General features: G+C 41.4%; 1 protein-coding gene across 1 annotated transcript in view; it reads left to right on the forward strand.

The window, feature by feature from the left end:
- Nucleotides 1–18,097, forward strand: part of LOC106595718 (gasdermin-E) — a 53,564-nt gene that overhangs the window by 7,981 nt on the left and 27,486 nt on the right. The window contains exons 3-6 of the mRNA XM_045719207.1: nt 4,241–4,445; nt 6,876–7,049; nt 7,443–7,563; nt 7,725–7,850. Of these exons, the coding sequence (XP_045575163.1) occupies nt 4,241–4,445; nt 6,876–6,960 (290 nt within the window). The 3' untranslated portion in view covers nt 6,961–7,049; nt 7,443–7,563; nt 7,725–7,850. The remainder of the gene's footprint in view (nt 1–4,240; nt 4,446–6,875; nt 7,050–7,442; nt 7,564–7,724; nt 7,851–18,097) is intronic.

Consider the following 18,097-nt stretch of genomic DNA (forward strand, 5'->3'; position numbering starts at 1 on the left):
AAACAGATATAGGAACTAGCCTACCTTGTTTGTTGCCAACTCTGCTCCACTGATGTGGACTCTTTGGTTTGACTACAAATCGTGGTGAACCCTGCTCGCAGTGCATCTGTTAGGTTCTTATTTTTCTGAGTAAATAACTCACGGACGCTAGAGAAGCTTTAACCAAGTTTAATTCTGCCCAAAGGTTCTGTACAGCTGTAATTCAGACAGAAAAACATTTCTCACCATCACAGTTATATACATCCCACTTAAGACACTCCCTCTCTCCAATCCTTAGATCTTATGGTTCAACAGGAAAAGGGTAACAGGATATCTAACCCTTATTACTCCCTTAAGGGGATCTGACCTCACCTCCTGACCTTACCTAATCCACAGATGTACATCTGTCTTTCCTGTATCAACACGGTGCTCTCCTTCTGTCCCTCAACCCATTCCAACGCCATCTGTCTTTCCTGTATCAACGCGGTGCTCTCCTTCCGTCCCCCAACACATTCCAACGCCATCTGTCTTTCCTGTATCAACGCCGGTGCTCTCCTTCCGTCCCCCAACACATTCCAACGCCATCTGTCTTTCCTGTATCAACACGGTGCTCTCCTTCCGTTCCCCAACACATTCCAACGCCATCTGTCTTTCCTGTATCAACACGGTGCTCTCCTTCCGTCCCCCAACACATTCCAACACCATCTGTCTTTCCTGTATCAACGCGGTGCTCTCCTTCCGTCCCCCAACACATTCCAACACCATCTGTCTTTCCTGTATCAACACGGTGCTCTCCTTCCGTCCCCCAACACATTCCAACACCATCTGTCTTTCCTGTATCAACACGGTGCTCTCCTTCTGTCCCCCAACACATTCCAACACCATCTGTCTTTCCTGTATCAACACGGTGCTCTCCTTCTGTCCCCCAACACATTCCAACACCATCTGTCTTTCTACAGAAAACCATTAACTTCTGACATAAAACCCAGTCGTCTCTTTCACTCCTCATATTCTTTGCTTCTTCTCTATCATTTATTTAATATCTCAATGTTCGAAATGTCGAATCCAACAATACGGACCATATGGTCATGTGATATTTAAAACATGACACACAATGTAGTAGGTAAAATGTCCCTTACAGACAGCAATGCAGGCATTGGGGCACTCGCATACACCATGTAAAGGTGAGGGCACTCACAGAGGCCATAGGAAAAGTTGAGGCACTCACAGAGGCCAGAGGAAAGGTTGAGGGCACTCACAGAGGCCAGAGGAAAGGTTGAGGGCACTCACAGAGGCCAGAGGAAAGGTTGAGGGCACTCACAGAGGCCAGAGGAAAGGTTGAGGGCACTCACAGAGGCCAGAGGAAAGGTTGAGGGCACTCACAGAGGCCAGAGGAAAGGTTGAGGCACTCACAGATGCCAGAGGAAGAGTTGAGGCACTCACAGAGGCCAGAGGAAAGGTTGAGGCACTCACAGAGACCAGAGGAAAGGTTGAGGCACTCACAGAGGCCAGAGGAAGGGTTGAGGTACTCACAGAGGCTGTAGACAACGTGGCCAGGCTACAGACATGTTGTGTCTGTAAAATATATGTAGTTGCATTAAGATTATTGAAGGTCATACTGTTATAGAACCAATCAATACAAACCACACTTTTGACAGGTTAGCTTGTATTTTATTTACCTGAGCAGGCTTCCTTGCTAAGTTAAGGTTGGGTCTTGCTGCAGACACGAGAGCCCCCAAAAACTTTGCTTAATGAACTGCAAAACCTAATAGTCACAATTAACGGAGGAGGGAATCAAGTCACCTGTCAAAAGGATTATCTGAATCAGTGTTCACTCATGGCAGCAGAGCCATAGTAGTTGAAGGATTTTTTTTCTTCATATTTACCATTGACAACAAGTTCAATGTAGTCCTCAATGCAGGAGTCTGAACAGCAGACGCAGGCGCTGGTGGAGTTGTGGGTGCCGCCCAGCAGGTCCGCAGTGAATTAAAATCAGTCAGGGCATGATATAGCCAAAGTTAACTAATTTGCCATGATGCTTGATTAGCATACTTGCTTGAATACTGACTAATTTCCCAATAACACCATGTGCTTAAAACATAGGGGGGAAAATACAGAGATAGCGCTATGGTATCTAAATCATTAAATCAGAAAAAGAAATGTTGTTTTAGCTTAAAAGCTTTATTAATGTTACCTCCTGGGGGTGAAATCCACAGACACCTCTCTGAAGCCCCTTTCTGAAGCCCCTCTCTGAAGCCCCTCTCTGAAGCCCCCGAGCAGAGTTGTCCACAAACCTACATTGGGCAATTCTCTACCTGTAACAATACGTAAGGAAGCATGTGTTAGGAAGTCCCAGCTGGTGTCCACCATCTCACACCACTCTCAAGCAGCTCACCCCACTACGCATCCCCCACACCTGAACCCGGGAGTCAAGGGGTGATGAACTCTAGCTCTCTCTGGAACTTTCCTTAACCTGTCGTGATTGGTTGACAAGATCACAGCTTGAGACTTTGACACTGTGTGTAGCCTCTTTGTTACAATATGCCATGACAATTTGATGGCCTAATATTGTAATAAAGTTGCAGTTCATTAGTATTTAAGACCTACATTTAATGACAGGTATTTCTAGTAATACAGTCTGTTTTCTAGATGAACACAAAGTTCAGATGTCATGTGCCTATGCATGGCCATTATCTCTTGTCATAATACATACAGTACCTTCTGAAAGAGGTCATGCCACCTTTTCTTCCTCAGAGCTGGCATGTTGCCGCATCGACAGGCCAAACCCCTGTGGTGGCAAATGTCTGCAAGTGGGACATCCACTCCCTTATGGGGCTGTAACCAACAGGATGAATGTAACACACTACCACAAGAACAATTAGCAATACAATGGAAACCTAATGTAAACTAGGCTAAAACATTTAGCCTACAATAACACATGGTGTTATTGGGAAATTAGTCAGTATTCAAGCAAGTATGCTAATCAAGCATCATGGCAAATTAGTTAACTTTGGCTATATCATGCCCTGACTGATTTTAATTCACAAAGAAATGACCTAGTCAGCTGCACAACTGAATGCATTCAACTGAACTGTGTCTGAATCAGAGAGGTGGGGGGCTGCCTTAATCAACATCATTGGACATTCAACTGAACTGTGTCTGAATCAGAGAGGTGGGGGGCTGCCTTAATCAACATCATTGGACATTCAACTGAACTGTGTCTGAATCAGAGAGGTGGGGGGCTGCCTTAATCAACATCATTGGACATTCAACTGAACTGTGTCTGAATCAGAGAGGTGGGGGGCTGCCTTAATCAACATCATTGGACATTCAACTGAACTGTGTCTGAATCAGAGAGGTGGGGGGCTGCCTTAATCAACATCATTGGACATTCAACTGAACTGTGTCTGAATCAGAGAGGTGGGGGCTGCCTTAATCAACATCATTGGACATTCAACTGAACTGTGTCTGAATCAGAGAGGTGGGGGGCTGCCTTAATCAACATCATTGGACATTCAACTGAACTGTGTCTGAATCAGAGAGGTGGGGGGCTGCCTTAATCAACATCATTGGACATTCAACTGAACTGTGTCTGAATCAGAGAGGTGGGGGGCTGCCTTAATCAACATCATTGGGACATGGGGAGTCCTAGCCATGCTCAAGACCAGAACGGCAGATTTTCCACCTTGACGGCTCTGGGATTTGAACCAGCAACCTTTCGGATACAGACCCAACACTCTTAACCGCTATGCTACCTGCCGCCCCTCATAGATATATAGGTAATGTGAGCTATGGCTATATACATGATTGGCTTTTGAAATGTAGACATGGAGATGGTGGGTGATTGGACATGGTTGACAGACTAACGTGAGTGAAATATCACCAAACCCCATGCTCTTCCCACTGAGCTACGCAGGACCAAGTCCATGTTTTCCACTTGGAACCCACAGGTTGCTCCACCTTATTCATGGTTTCTTTGTGTGTGAAGGTGGTGGAATTATGAGGGAATTAAATCAAGGTCAGAATACGGTGTATCTGTAGACACACCTGCATGTCTGTGATCTCCACCCCAAATGAATATCTGGCTGGCACCTGCGTTTCTCCATGCTTAAGTTCAAGGTCAGAATGCGTGTAGAGAGAAAAGTGCATAGAAGTGAAATAAATGAAATATATGTGCTCATAACTCAGGTCTGAATTCCCCCCTTCATGAAAAATGATGAAAATGATCATGTGTCTATTCTAATGTTGAATGTTCCCTCAGATGTGAAGAAGTCGGACTTCGTGGACCACAGTGGGACATTTGGTGACAAGAAAGAAATCAACTCAGATGGAAATGTGGAGGGATTGGCGGCTGATTTAAAACTTAACTTGTGCTTAAAACGCTTCAACGAACAAGAGTCGTCCTTTGGCAGACTGAAGAAAGAGGCGGTGGAAGTGAAGGAGTTGGTTAACTACTCGAAAGACAAGTGAGTTGCTCTATACTGTTCATACACTGAGTGTACAAAACATTAAGAACACCTGCTCTTTCCATGACAGACTGACCAGGTGAATCTGGGTGAAAGCTATGATCCCTTATTGATGTCACTTGTTAAATCCACTTCAATCAGTGTAGATGAAGGGGGAGGAGACCGGTTACGGGATCGGGATCCCTATACCGGGACGGTTGAGCTAACATGCACTAATGTGATAAGCATGACAGTTGTAAGTAACAGCAAACTTTCCAGGACATAGACATGTCTTATATGTGAATAAAGCTTAAATTCTTGTTAATCTAACTGCACTGTCCAATTTATAGTAGCTATTACAGTGAAAGAATACCATGCTATTGTTTGAGGAGAGTGCACAGTTATATGCTTGAAAATGTATCAATAAACCAATTAGGCACATTTGGGCAGAACAGCAATGCAATGGTTCATTGGATCAGTCTAAAACTCTGCACATACACTGCTGCCATCTAGTGGACAACATCTAAATTGCAGCTAGACTCCTAAGTTATGTAATGGCCTTCCTCTTGCATTTCAAAGATGATGGAACAAAAAGCAAATGTGAAAATGCATGTTTTTTTCTTTGTATTATTTTTCACCAGATCTAATGTGTTATATTCTCCTACATTAATTGTGCCATTCAGAGGGTGAATGGACAAGACAAAAAATGTAGGTGCATTTGAACGGGCTATGGTAGTAGGTGCCAGGCGCTCCGGATTATGCCAAGAACTGCAACGCTGCTAGGATTTTCACGCTCAACAGTTGTGTATCAAGAATGGACCACCACCCAGAGGACATCCAGCCAACTTGACACAACTGTGGGAAGCATTGGAGTCAACATGGGCCAGCATCCCTGTGAAACGCTTTCGACACCTTGTAGCGTCCATGCCCCGACGAATTGAGGCTGTTCTGAGGGTAAACGGGGGGCTGTGCAACTCAATATTAGTAAGGTGTAAATGTTTTGTACACTCAGTGTATATTCAGCCTGGCCTAAAAGACGTAACATCGTAAATGTAAATCTGTGACACTCAAATTAGTATGATACATATGGTTACATGAGCCAAAAACAAAAAGAGGGAGGTTGTGTGTTCGAATCACATCATGTTAGCTAACCCTTCTCCTAGCCCTAACTCCTAACCTTAACCCTAACCTCTGACCCTAACCCTAGCGCCTAGCTAACGTTGCCCATCTAGCCACCTAGTTAACGTTAGCCACAGCAAAGTGACATTCGTAACATATCATACGTATTGCAAATTCATAACATATTGTACGAATTGCAATTAGTAACATGTCATACAAATCGTATTTCATATCATATCATACGAAATGAATGATGGACATCCACAAATGAATACATACGAAACGTAACAAATTACACTAAATGGAGAGAGACAGAATTATGTTTACTTCGATCCCTGAGTCCATGTTGGTATGTTAACTACAATCATACGGTTCACCTGCCCAAAGAGTCAATATTTAGACCCAAGACCAGCGGGCAAAATGGATTGCAATGCGGTCATGCTGGCATCTTTTCTGACATCTTGGTCAGGTTGTATACTGGTTGTAAAAAGGACGTTTTCTGGTTGAAGTTCTGTCAGATAACAAAGAAGTGGAACTGTAATGGTTTAGCAATTTCCTCATACTTAGAATACAGCTTAGAATACTCGCTGCTATCACAATCAGCATAACACTAAAGAATCGTAGGGTCTAGATTCAATCCAGACCACGGAAGGTCATTTTCACTTGAGACGACATGTAAAGTATGCAGCATTTATGTCCAAATCTAAGGTCATTAACCCTTTAAAAATAGTTTACTAAAGAGATATGATTAAGTATTTTGCCCCCAATGTAATTTCCCTTCATTTAAATTGAGTAACAGCAATTAAACTTTTTATTTAGACACACACCAAATGATCAATAAAATCCTCAAATGTATGACATACTGTACTTAAAGGGTGTGATTAGCTAGTATAACAACAGTTTGCCAATTGAGAGAATGCTAAATGATGTTTTATATGTTTTTAATGAGTGATTTTATAAGGTGGTAACACTAATGACATAAAGAGATATAAAACTATTTGTCATTTTAGGGCTGTATTTAATCCGGATCACGGAAATTCAGCTTTACAGTGTGATTGAAATGCAAAGGCTATTTTTTTTTTTACCCTTATTTTCCCTGATAAACGCTGCATATGTCGGCTCAAAGAGAAATTACCTTTAGAAGTCTATTGCGTAATCCGTAACGCCTCAGTGTTACAGATTGAAGAGAGCCTTTAAAGTGTTTTTCATGGTTGTAAAAGGCGAGGGACGTGAAAGACATTGCAGTTCAAAAATAACACTCTAGTAAGAAGCATAACTAGTACCTCACCCACTCTATATTTTGTATAATTTATTTGGGTCCCTCTCCTCCAGACGTCTGGACATGACCCACCCTGTGATCAAGCAGACCCGGGAGAAGCCCAGGGCAGTATTAGGGGTGTTGACGGGAGGATTATGACATCACAACCATGCCAGGTCACAAACAAAGTCCGGAAGCATGGATATGCAGGAGCCACCGTGAGCGCCTGCGTGGCCCTGAGCGTGAAGGTAGGAGGAAAGATTACCAGGCGTTCTACTGAAGTGAATTATGTTTTCATCATATTTTCATGAGTGGAAAAACATCATAATGTATAACTGACAACACAGATTTACATTATCTCTGTTGCAAAATAGATTTTAATCTCAATAATCTTACTTTATGATAGCTAGGCCAACAGTACATAAATAAAATAAATGTCAGAACCATATTGACAGATCACAGATGACTGTTCAGTAGTGATGAATGCTGTAGCCCTGGTTTCCCACATAGATAATTTCCTGTTTTTATCATTAGAACCACTTCCTGAAGATGTAATGGTGTAGTATAGGTGACTGTCTGGGTTAGAATCTGGGTCGTTTGTGCACCAAACGTCTCTGACTGATTTGACATTTCCTCCACAGGCCTCTATGAAGCAGAGTGGCAGTACTCAGACAGAAAGTGATGTGTCGCTGAAGATTCCTGAATATACTGTCATTGCCTTCAGTCTAATTGAACTCAAGGTCAAACCCAATGGAAAGTTTGGTGAGGAAGTGTATGGTTTATCAATGTCCCAGGTAAAGCTGCATGGTTAAGTACCATGATAAAGTACACAGCCAGCGTCTATGTTCCTCAGTGTATTTAGTACAGCCACTGTATCTGTCTGTGTGTGACTGGTTATGACTGTTGTCTGCTCTTGTCCACAGAGCTGTGCCTCATCCGCAACAATGGGGGCTTTGAAAAAGTTAGGTCAAATTACGAGATGGAAGAGGATGGAATTATGGGCCTGAGAGGCGACTTTGCTCCCAACAGCCCCCTAAATCTGAACAAAGGTAATAATAATTCCAGTGGAGGGTAATGTCTCCTGTCTAGTGGTCAACATGTAGTCTACTGAATGGAACGTCTGGTCAACATGTAGTCTACTGAATGGAACATCTGGTCAACAAGTAGTCTACTGAATGGAACATCTGGTCAACATGTAGTCTACTGAATGGAACATCTGGTCAACATGTAATGTAGTCTACTGAATGGAACGTCTGGTGAACATGTAGTCTACTGAATGGAACATCTGGTCAACATGTAATGTAGTCTACTGAATGGAACGTCTGGTCAACATGTAATGTAGTCTACTGAATGGAACGTCTGGTCAACATGTAGTCTACTGAATGGAACGTTTGGTCAACATGTAATGTAGTCTACTGAATGGAACGTCTGGTCAACATGTAATGTAGTCTACTGAATGGAACATCTGGTCAACATGTAGTCTACTGAATGGAACATTTGGTCAACATGTAATGTAGTCTACTGAATGGAACGTCTGGTCAACATGTAGTCTACTGAATGGAACGTCTGGTCAACATGTAGTCTACTGAATGGAACATCTGGTCAACATGTAATGTAGTCTACTGAATGGAACGTTTGGTCAACATGTAATGTAGTCTACTGAATGGAACGTCTGGTCAACATGTAATGTAGTCTACTGAATGGAACGTCTGGTCAACATGTAGTCTACTGAATGGAACGTCTGGTCAACATGTAATGTAGTCTACTGAATGGAACGTTTGGTCAACATGTAATGTAGTCTACTGAATGGAATGTTTGGTGAACATGTAGTCTACTGAATGGAACGTTTGGTCAAAATGTAATGGAGTCTACTGAATGGAACATCTGGTCAACATGTAGTCTACTGAATGGAACGTTTGGTCAACATGTAATGTAGTCTACTGAATGGAACGTCTGGTCAACATGTAATGTAGTCTACTGAATGGAACATCTGGTCAACATGTAGTCTACTGAATGGAACATCTGGTCAACATGTAATGTAGTCTACTGAATGGAACGTCTGGTCAACATGTAGTCTACTGAATGGAACATCTGGTCAACATGTAATGTAGTCTACTGAATGGAACGTCTGGTCAACATGTAATGTAGTCTACTGAATGGAACGTCTGGTCAACATGTAATGTAGTCTACAGAATGGAACGTCTGGTCAACATGTAGTCTACTGAAAGGAACGTTTGGTCAACATGTAATGTAGTCTACTGAATGGAACGTCTGGTCAACATGTAATGTAGTCTACTGAATGGAACATCTGGTCAACATGTAGTCTACTGAATGGAACATTTGGTCAACATGTAATGTAGTCTACTGAATGGAACGTCTGGTCAACATGTAGTCTACTGAATGGAACGTCTGGTCAACATGTAATGTAGTCTACTGAATGGAACGTCTGGTCAACATGTAGTCTACTGAATGGAACATCTGGTCAACATGTAATGTAGTCTACTGAATGGAACGTCTGGTCAACATGTAATGTAGTCTACTGAATGGAACGTCTGGTCAACATGTAATGTAGTCTACTGAATGGAACCTCTGGTCAACATGTAATGTAGTCTACTGAATGGAACGTCTGGTCAACATGTAGTCTACTGAATGGAACGTCTGGTCAACATGTAATGTAGTCTACTGAATGGAACGTTTGGTCAACATGTAATGTAGTCTACTGAATGGAATGTTTGGTGAACATGTAGTCTACTGAATGGAACGTTTGGTCAACATGTAATGTAGTCTACTGAATGGAACATCTGGTCAACATGTAGTCTACTGAATGGAACGTTTGGTCAACATGTAATGTAGTCTACTGAATGGAACGTCTGGTCAACATTTAATGTAGTCTACTGAATGGAACATCTTGTCAACATGTAGTCTACTGAATGGAACGTTTGGTCAACATGTAATGTACTTTACTGAATGGAACGTCTGGTCAACATGTAATGTAGTCTACTGAATGGAAAGTCTGGTCAACATGTAATGTAGTCTACTGAATGGAACGTCTGGTCAACAATGTAGTCTACTGAATGGAACGTCTGGTCAACATGTAATGTAGTCTACTGAATGGAACGTCTGGTCAACATGTAATGTAGTCTACTGAATGGAACGTCTGGTCAACATGTAATGTAGTCTACTGAATGGAACATCTGGTCAACATGTAGTCTACTGAATGGAACGTTTGGTCAACATGTAATGTAGTCTACTGAATGGAACGTCTGGTCATCATGTAATGTAGTCTACTGAATGGAACGTCTGGTCAACATGTAGTCTACTGAATGGAATGTCTGGTCAACATGTAATGTAGTCTACTGAATGGAACGTTTGGTCAACATGTAATGTAGTCTACTGAATGGAAAATCTGGTCAACATGTAATGGAGTCTTCTGAATGGAACATCTGGTCAACATGTAGTCTACTGAATGGAACGTTTGGTCAGCATGTAATGTAGTCTACTGAATGGAATGTTTGGTGAACATGTAGTCTACTGAATGGAACGTTTGGTCAACATGTAATGTAGTCTACTGAATGGAACATCTGGTCAACATGTAGTCTACTGAATGGAACGTTTGGTCAACATGTAATGTAGTCTACTGAATGGCACGTCTGGTCAACATGTAATGTAGTCTACTGAATGGAACATCTGGTCAACATGTAGTCTACTGAATGGAACATCTGGTCAACATGTAATGTAGTCTACTGAATGGAACGTCTGGTCAACATGTAATGTAGTCTACTGAATGGAACCTCTGGTCAACATGTAATGTAGTCTACTGAATGGAACGTCTGGTCAACATGTAGTCTACTGAATGGAACGTCTGGTCAACATGTAATGTAGTCTACTGAATGGAACGTTTGGACAACATGTAATGTAGTCTACTGAATGGAATGTTTGGTGAACATGTAGTCTACTGAATGGAACGTTTGGTCAACATGTAATGTAGTCTACTGAATGGAACATCTGGTCAACATGTAGTCTACTGAATGGAACGTTTGGTCAACATGTAATGTAGCCTACTGAATGGAACGTCTGGTCAACATTTAATGTAGTCTACTGAATGGAACATCTTGTCAACATGTAGTCTACTGAATGGAACGTTTTGTCAACATGTAATGTACTTTACTCAATGGAACGTCTGGTCAACATGTAATGTAGTCTACTGAATGGAAAGTCTGGTCAACATGTAATGTAGTCTACTGAATGGAACGTCTGGTCAACATGTAGTCTACTGAATGGAACATCTGGTCAACATGTAATGTAGTCTACTGAATGGAACGTCTGGTCAACATGTAATGTAGTCTACTGAATGGAACGTCTGGTCAACATGTAATGTAGTCTACTGAATGGAACGTCTGGTCAACATGTAATGTAGTCTACTGAATGGAACGTCTGGTCAACATGTAATGTAGTCTACTGAATGGAACATCTGGTCAACATGTAGTCTACTGAATGGAACGTTTGGTCAACATGTAATGTAGTCTACTGAATGGAACGTCTGGTCATCATGTAATGTAGTCTACTGAATGGAACGTCTGGTCAACATGTAGTCTACTGAATGGAATGTCTGGTCAACATGTAATGTAGTCTACTGAATGGAAAATCTGGTCAACATGTAATGGAGTCTTCTGAATGGAACATCTGGTCAACATGTAGTCTACTGAATGGAACGTTTGGTCAACATGTAATGTAGTCTACTGAATGGAACGTCTGGTCATCATGTAATGTAGTCTACTGAATGGAACGTCTGGTCAACATGTAATGTAGTCTACTGAATGGAACATCTGGTCAACATGTAATGTAGTCTACTGAATGGAACGTCTGGTCAACATGTAGTCTACTGAATGGAATGTCTGGTCAACATGTAATGTAGTCTACTGAATGGAACTTCTGGTCAACTTGAAATCTACTGAATGGAATGTCTGGTCAACATGTAGTCTACTGAATGGAACGTCTGGTCAACATGTAGTCTACTGAATGGAACATCTGGTCAACATGTAATGTAGTCTACTGAATGGAACGTCTGGTCAACATGTAGTCTACTGAAGGGAACGTCCGGTCAACATGTAATGTAGTCTACTGAATGGAACGTCTGGTCAACATGTAGTCTACTGAATGGAACGTCTGGTCAACATGTAATGTAGTCTGCTGAATGGAACATCTGGTCAACATGTAATGTAGTCTACTGAATGGAACGTCTGGTCAACATGTAATGTAGTCTACTGAATGGAACGTCTGGTCAACATGTAGTCTACTGAATGGAATGTCTGGTCAACATGTAATGTAGTCTACTGAATGCAACGTCTGGTCAACATGTAGTCTACTGAATGGAATGCCTGGTCAACATGTAGTCTACTGAATGGAACATCTAGTCAACATGTAGTCTACTGAATGGAACATCTGGTCAACATGTAGTCTACTGAATGGAACGTTTGGTCAACATGTAATGTAGTCTACTGAATGGAACTTCTGGTCAACATGTAATGTAGTCTACTGAATGGAACGTCTGGTCAACATGTAATGTAGTCTACTGAATTGAACGTCTGGTCAACATGTAATGTAGTCTACTGAATGGAACGTCTGGTCAACATGTAGTCTACTGAATGGAACGTCTGGTCAACATGTAATGTAGTCTACTGAATGGAATGTTTGGTGAACATGTAGTCTACTGAATGGAACGTTTGGTCAACATGTAATGTAGTCTACTGAATGGAACGTCTGGTCAACATGTAGTCTACTGAATGGAACGTCTGGTCAACATGTAATGTAGTCTACTGAATGGAACGTCTGGTCAACATGTAATGTAGTCTACTGAATGGAACGTCTGGTCAACATGTAATGTAGTCTACTGAATGGAACGTTTGGTCAACATGTAATGTAGTCTACTGAATGGAACGTCTGGTCAACATGTAATGTAGTCTACTGAATGGAACGTCTGGTCAACATGTAGTCTACTGAATGGAACGTCTGGTCAACATGTAATGTAGTCTACTGAATGGAACGTCTGGTCAACATGTAATGTAGTCTACTGAATGGAACATCTGGTCAACATGTAGTCTACTGAATGGAACGTTTGGTCAACATGTAATGTAGTCTACTGAATGGAACGTCTGGTCAACATGTAATGGAGTCTACTGAATGGAACATCTGGTCAACAGATGTAGTCTACTGAATGGAACGTTTGGTCAGCATGTAATGTAGTCTACTGAATGGGAACATCTGACGGTCAACATGTAATGTAGTCTACTGAATGGAACGTCTGGTCAACATGTAGTCTACTGAATGGAACGTCTGGTCAACATGTAATGTAGTCTACTGAATGGAATGCTTCTGGTCAACATGTAATGTAGTCTACTGAATGGAACGTCTGGTCAACATGTAGTCTACTGAATGGAACGTCTGGTCAACATGTAATGTAGTCTACTGAATGGAACGTCTGGTCAACATGTAATGTAGTCTACTGAATGGAACGTCTGGTCAACATGTAGTCTACTGAATGGAACGTCTGGTCAACATGTAATGTAGTCTGCTGAATGGAACGTCTGGTCAACATGTAATGTAGTCTACTGAATGGAACGTCTGGTCAACATGTAATGTAGTCTACTGAATGGAACGTCTGGTCAACAGAATGTAGTCTACTGAATGGAATGTCTGGTCAACATGTAATGTAGTCTACTGAATGGAACGTCTGGTCAACATGTAATGTAGTCTACTGAATGGAATGTCTGGTCAACATGTATGTAGTCTACTGAATGGAACATCTGGTCAACATGTAGTCTACTGAATGGAACATCTGGTCAACAATGTAGTCTACTGAATGGAACGTTTGGTCAACATGTAATGTAGTCTACTGAATGGAACATCTGGTCAACATGTAATGTAGTCTACTGAATGGAACGTCTGGTCAACAATGTAGTCTACTGAATGGAACGTCTGGTCAACATGTAATGTAGTCTACTGAATGGAACGTCTGGTCAACATGTAGTCTACTGAATGGAACGTTTGGTCAACATGTAATGTAGTCTACTGAATGGAACGTCTGGTCAACATGTAGTCTACTGAATGGAACGTCTGGTCAACATGTAATGTAGTCTACTGAATGGAACGTCTGGTCAACAATGTAGTCTACTGAATGGAACGTCTGGTCAACATGTAGTCTACTGAATGGAACGTCTGGTCAACATGTAATGTAGTCTACTGAATGGAACGTCTGGTCAACATGTAGTCTACTGAATGGAACGTCTGGTCAACAAATGTAGTCTACTGAATGGAACGTCTGGTCAACATGTAGTCTACTGAATGGAACGTCTGGTCAACATGTAATGTAGTCTACTGAATGGAACGTCTGGTCAACTATGTAGTCTACTGAATGGAACGTCTGGTCAACATGATGTAGTCTACTGAATGGAACGTCTGGTCAACATGTAATGTAGTCTACTGAATGGAACGTCTGGTCAACATGTAATGTAGTCTACTGAATGGAACGTCTGGTCAACATGTAATGTAGTCTACTGAATGGAACGTCTGGTCAACATGTAATGTAGTCTACTGAATGGAACGTCTGGTCAACATGTATGTAGTCTACTGAATGGAACGTCTGGTCAACATGTAATGTAGTCTACTGAATGGAACTTCTGGTCAACATGTAGTCTACTGAATGGAACGTCTGGTCAACATGTAGTCTACTGAATGGAACGTCTGGTCAACTATGTAGTCTACTGAATGGAACATCTGGTCAACATGTAATGTAGTCTACTGAATGGAACGTCTGGTCAACATGTAGTCTACTGAAGGAACGTCCGGTCAACATGTAATGTAGTCTACTGAATGGAACATCTGGTCAACATGTAGTCTACTGAATGGAACGTCTGGTCAACATGTAATGTAGTCTGCTGAATGGAACGTCTGGTCAACATGTAATGTAGTCTACTGAATGGAACGTCTGGTCAACATGTAATGTAGTCTACTGAATGGAACGTCTGGTCAACATGTAGTCTACTGAATGGAATGTCTGGTCAACATGTAATGTAGTCTACTGAATGCAACATCTGGTCAACATGTAGTCTACTGAATGGAAATGCCTGGTCAACATGTAGTCTACTGAATGGAACATCTAGTCAACATGTAGTCTACTGAATGGAACGTCTGGTCAACATGTAGTCTACTGAATGGAACGTTTGGTCAACATGTAATGTAGTCTACTGAATGGAAAGTCTGGTCAACATGTAATGTAGTCTACTGAATGGAACGTCTGGTCAACTGTAATGTAGTCTACTGAATGGAACGTCTGGTCAACATGTAATGTAGTCTACTGAATGGAACGTCTGGTCAACATGTAATGTAGTCTACTGAATGGAACGTCTGGTCAACATGTAATGTAGTCTACTGAATGGAACGTCTGGTCAACATGTAATGTAGTCTACTGAATGGAACGTCTGGTCAACATGTAATGTAGTCTACTGAATGGAACATCTGGTCAACATGTAGTCTACTGAATGGAACGTTTGGTCAACATGTAATGTAGTCTACTGAATGGAACGTCTGGTCAACATGTAATGTAGTCTACTGAATGGAACGTCTGGTCAACATGTAGTCTACTGAATGGAATGTCTGGTCAACATGTAATGTAGTCTACTGAATGGAAAATCTGGTCAACATGTAATGGAGTCTTCTGAATGGAACATCTGGTCAACATGTAGTCTACTGAATGGAACGTCTGGTCAACATGTAATGTAGTCTACTGAATGGAATGTTTGGTGAACATGTAGTCTACTGAATGGAACGTTTGGTCAACATGTAATGTAGTCTACTGAATGGAACATCTAGTCAACATGTAGTCTACTGAATGGAACGTTTGGTCAACATGTAATGTAGTCTACTGAATGGAACGTCTGGTCAACATGTAATGTAGTCTACTGAATGGAACATCTGGTCAACATCTAGTCTACTGAATGGAACGTTTGGTCAACATGTAATGTAGTCTACTGAATGGAACGTTTGGTCAACATGTAATGTAGTCTACTGAATGGAACGTCTGGTCAACATGTAATGTAGTCTACTGAATGGAACGTCTGGTCAACATGTAGTCTACTGAATGGAATGTCTGGTCAACATGTAATGTTGTCTACTGAATGGAACGTTTGGTCAACATGTAATGTAGTCTACTGAATGGAACATCTGGTCAACATGTAGTCTACTGAATGGAACGTTTGGTCAACATGTAATGTAGTCTACTGAATGGAACGTCTGGTCAACATGTAATGGAGTCTACTGAATGGAACATCTGGTCAACATGTAGTCTACTGAATGGAACGTTTGGTCAGCATGTAATGTAGTCTACTGAATGGAATGTTTGGTGAACATGTAGTCTACTGAATGGAACGTTTTGTCAACATGTAATGTACTCTACTGAATGGAACATCTAGTCAACATGTAGTCTACTGAATGGAACGTTTGGTCAACATGTAATGTAGTCTACTGAATGGAATGCCTGGTCAACATGTAATGTAGTCTACTGAATGGAACATCTGGTCAACATGTAGTCTACTGAATGGAACGTTTGGTCAACATGTAATGTAGTCTACTGAATGGAACGTTTGGTCAACATGTAATGTAGTCTACTGAATGGAACATCTGGTCAACATGTAGTCTACTGAATGGAACGTTTGGTGAACATGTAATGTAGTCTACTGAATGGAACGTTTGGTGAACATGTAATGTAGTCTACTGAATGGAACGTCCGGTCAACATGTAATGTAGTCTACTGAATGGAACGTCTGGTCAACATGTAATGTAGTCTACTGAATGGAACATCTGGTCAACATGTAATGTAGTCTACTGAATGGAACGTCTGGTCAACATGTAGTCTACTGAATGGAATGTCTGGTCAACATGTAATGTAGTCTACTGAATGGAACTTCTGGTCAACTTGAAATCTACTGAATGGAATGTCTGGTCAACATGTAGTCTACTGAATGGAACGTCTGGTCAACATGTAGTCTACTGAATGGAACATCTGGTCAACATGTAATGTAGTCTACTGAATGGAACGTCTGGTCAACATGTAGTCTACTGAAGGGAACGTCCGGTCAACATGTAATGTAGTCTACTGAATGGAACGTCTGGTCAACATGTAGTCTACTGAATGGAACGTCTGGTCAACATGTAATGTAGTCTGCTGAATGGAACATCTGGTCAACATTAATGTAGTCTACTGAATGGAATGTCTGGTCAACATGTAATGTAGTCTACTGAATGCAACGTCTGGTCAACAGATGTAGTCTACTGAATGGAATGCCTGGTCAACATGTAGTCTACTGAATGGAACATCTAGTCAACAGTGTAGTCTACTGAATGGAACATCTGGTCAACATGTAATGTAGTCTACTGAATGGAACGTCTGGTCAACATGTAATGTAGTCTACTGAATGGAACTTCTGGTCAACATGTAATGTAGTCTACTGAATGGAACGTCTGGTCAACATGTAATGTAGTCTACTGAATGGAACGTCTGGACAACATGTAATGTAGTCTACTGAATGGAACGTCTGGTCAACATGTAGTCTACTGAATGGAACGTCTGGTCAACATGTAATGTAGTCTACTGAATGGAACGTTTGGTCAACATGTGATGTAGTCTACAGAATGGAATGTTTGGTGAACATGTAGTCTACTGAATGGAACGTTTGGTCAACATGTAATGTAGTCTACTGAATGGAACATCTGGTCAACATGTAGTCTACTGAATGGAACGTTTGGTCAACATGTACTTTAGTCTACTGAATGGAACGTCTGGTCAACATGTTAGTCTACTGAATGGAACATCTGGTCAACATGTAATGTAGTCTACTGAATGGAACATCTGGTCAACTTATGTAGTCTACTGAATGGAACATCTGGTCAACATGTAATGTAGTCTACTGAATGGAACGTCTGGTCAACATGTAATGTAGTCTACTGAATGGAACGTCTGGTCAACATGTAGTCTACTGAATGGAACGTCTGGTCAACATGTAATGTAGTCTACTGAATGGAACGTTTGGTCAGCATGTAATGTAGTCTACTGAATGGAATGTTTGGTGAACATGTAGTCTACTGAATGGAACGTTTGGTCAACATGTAATGTAGTCTACTGAATGGAACATCTGGTCAACATGTAGTCTACTGAATGGAACGTTTGGTCAACATGTAATGTAGTCTACTGAATGGAACGTCTGGTCAACATGTAATGTAGTCTACTGAATGGAACGTCTGG

This window comes from Salmo salar, chromosome ssa05 (genome assembly GCF_905237065.1).
Source record: "Salmo salar chromosome ssa05, Ssal_v3.1, whole genome shotgun sequence".
Lineage (NCBI taxonomy): Eukaryota > Metazoa > Chordata > Actinopteri > Salmoniformes > Salmonidae > Salmo > Salmo salar.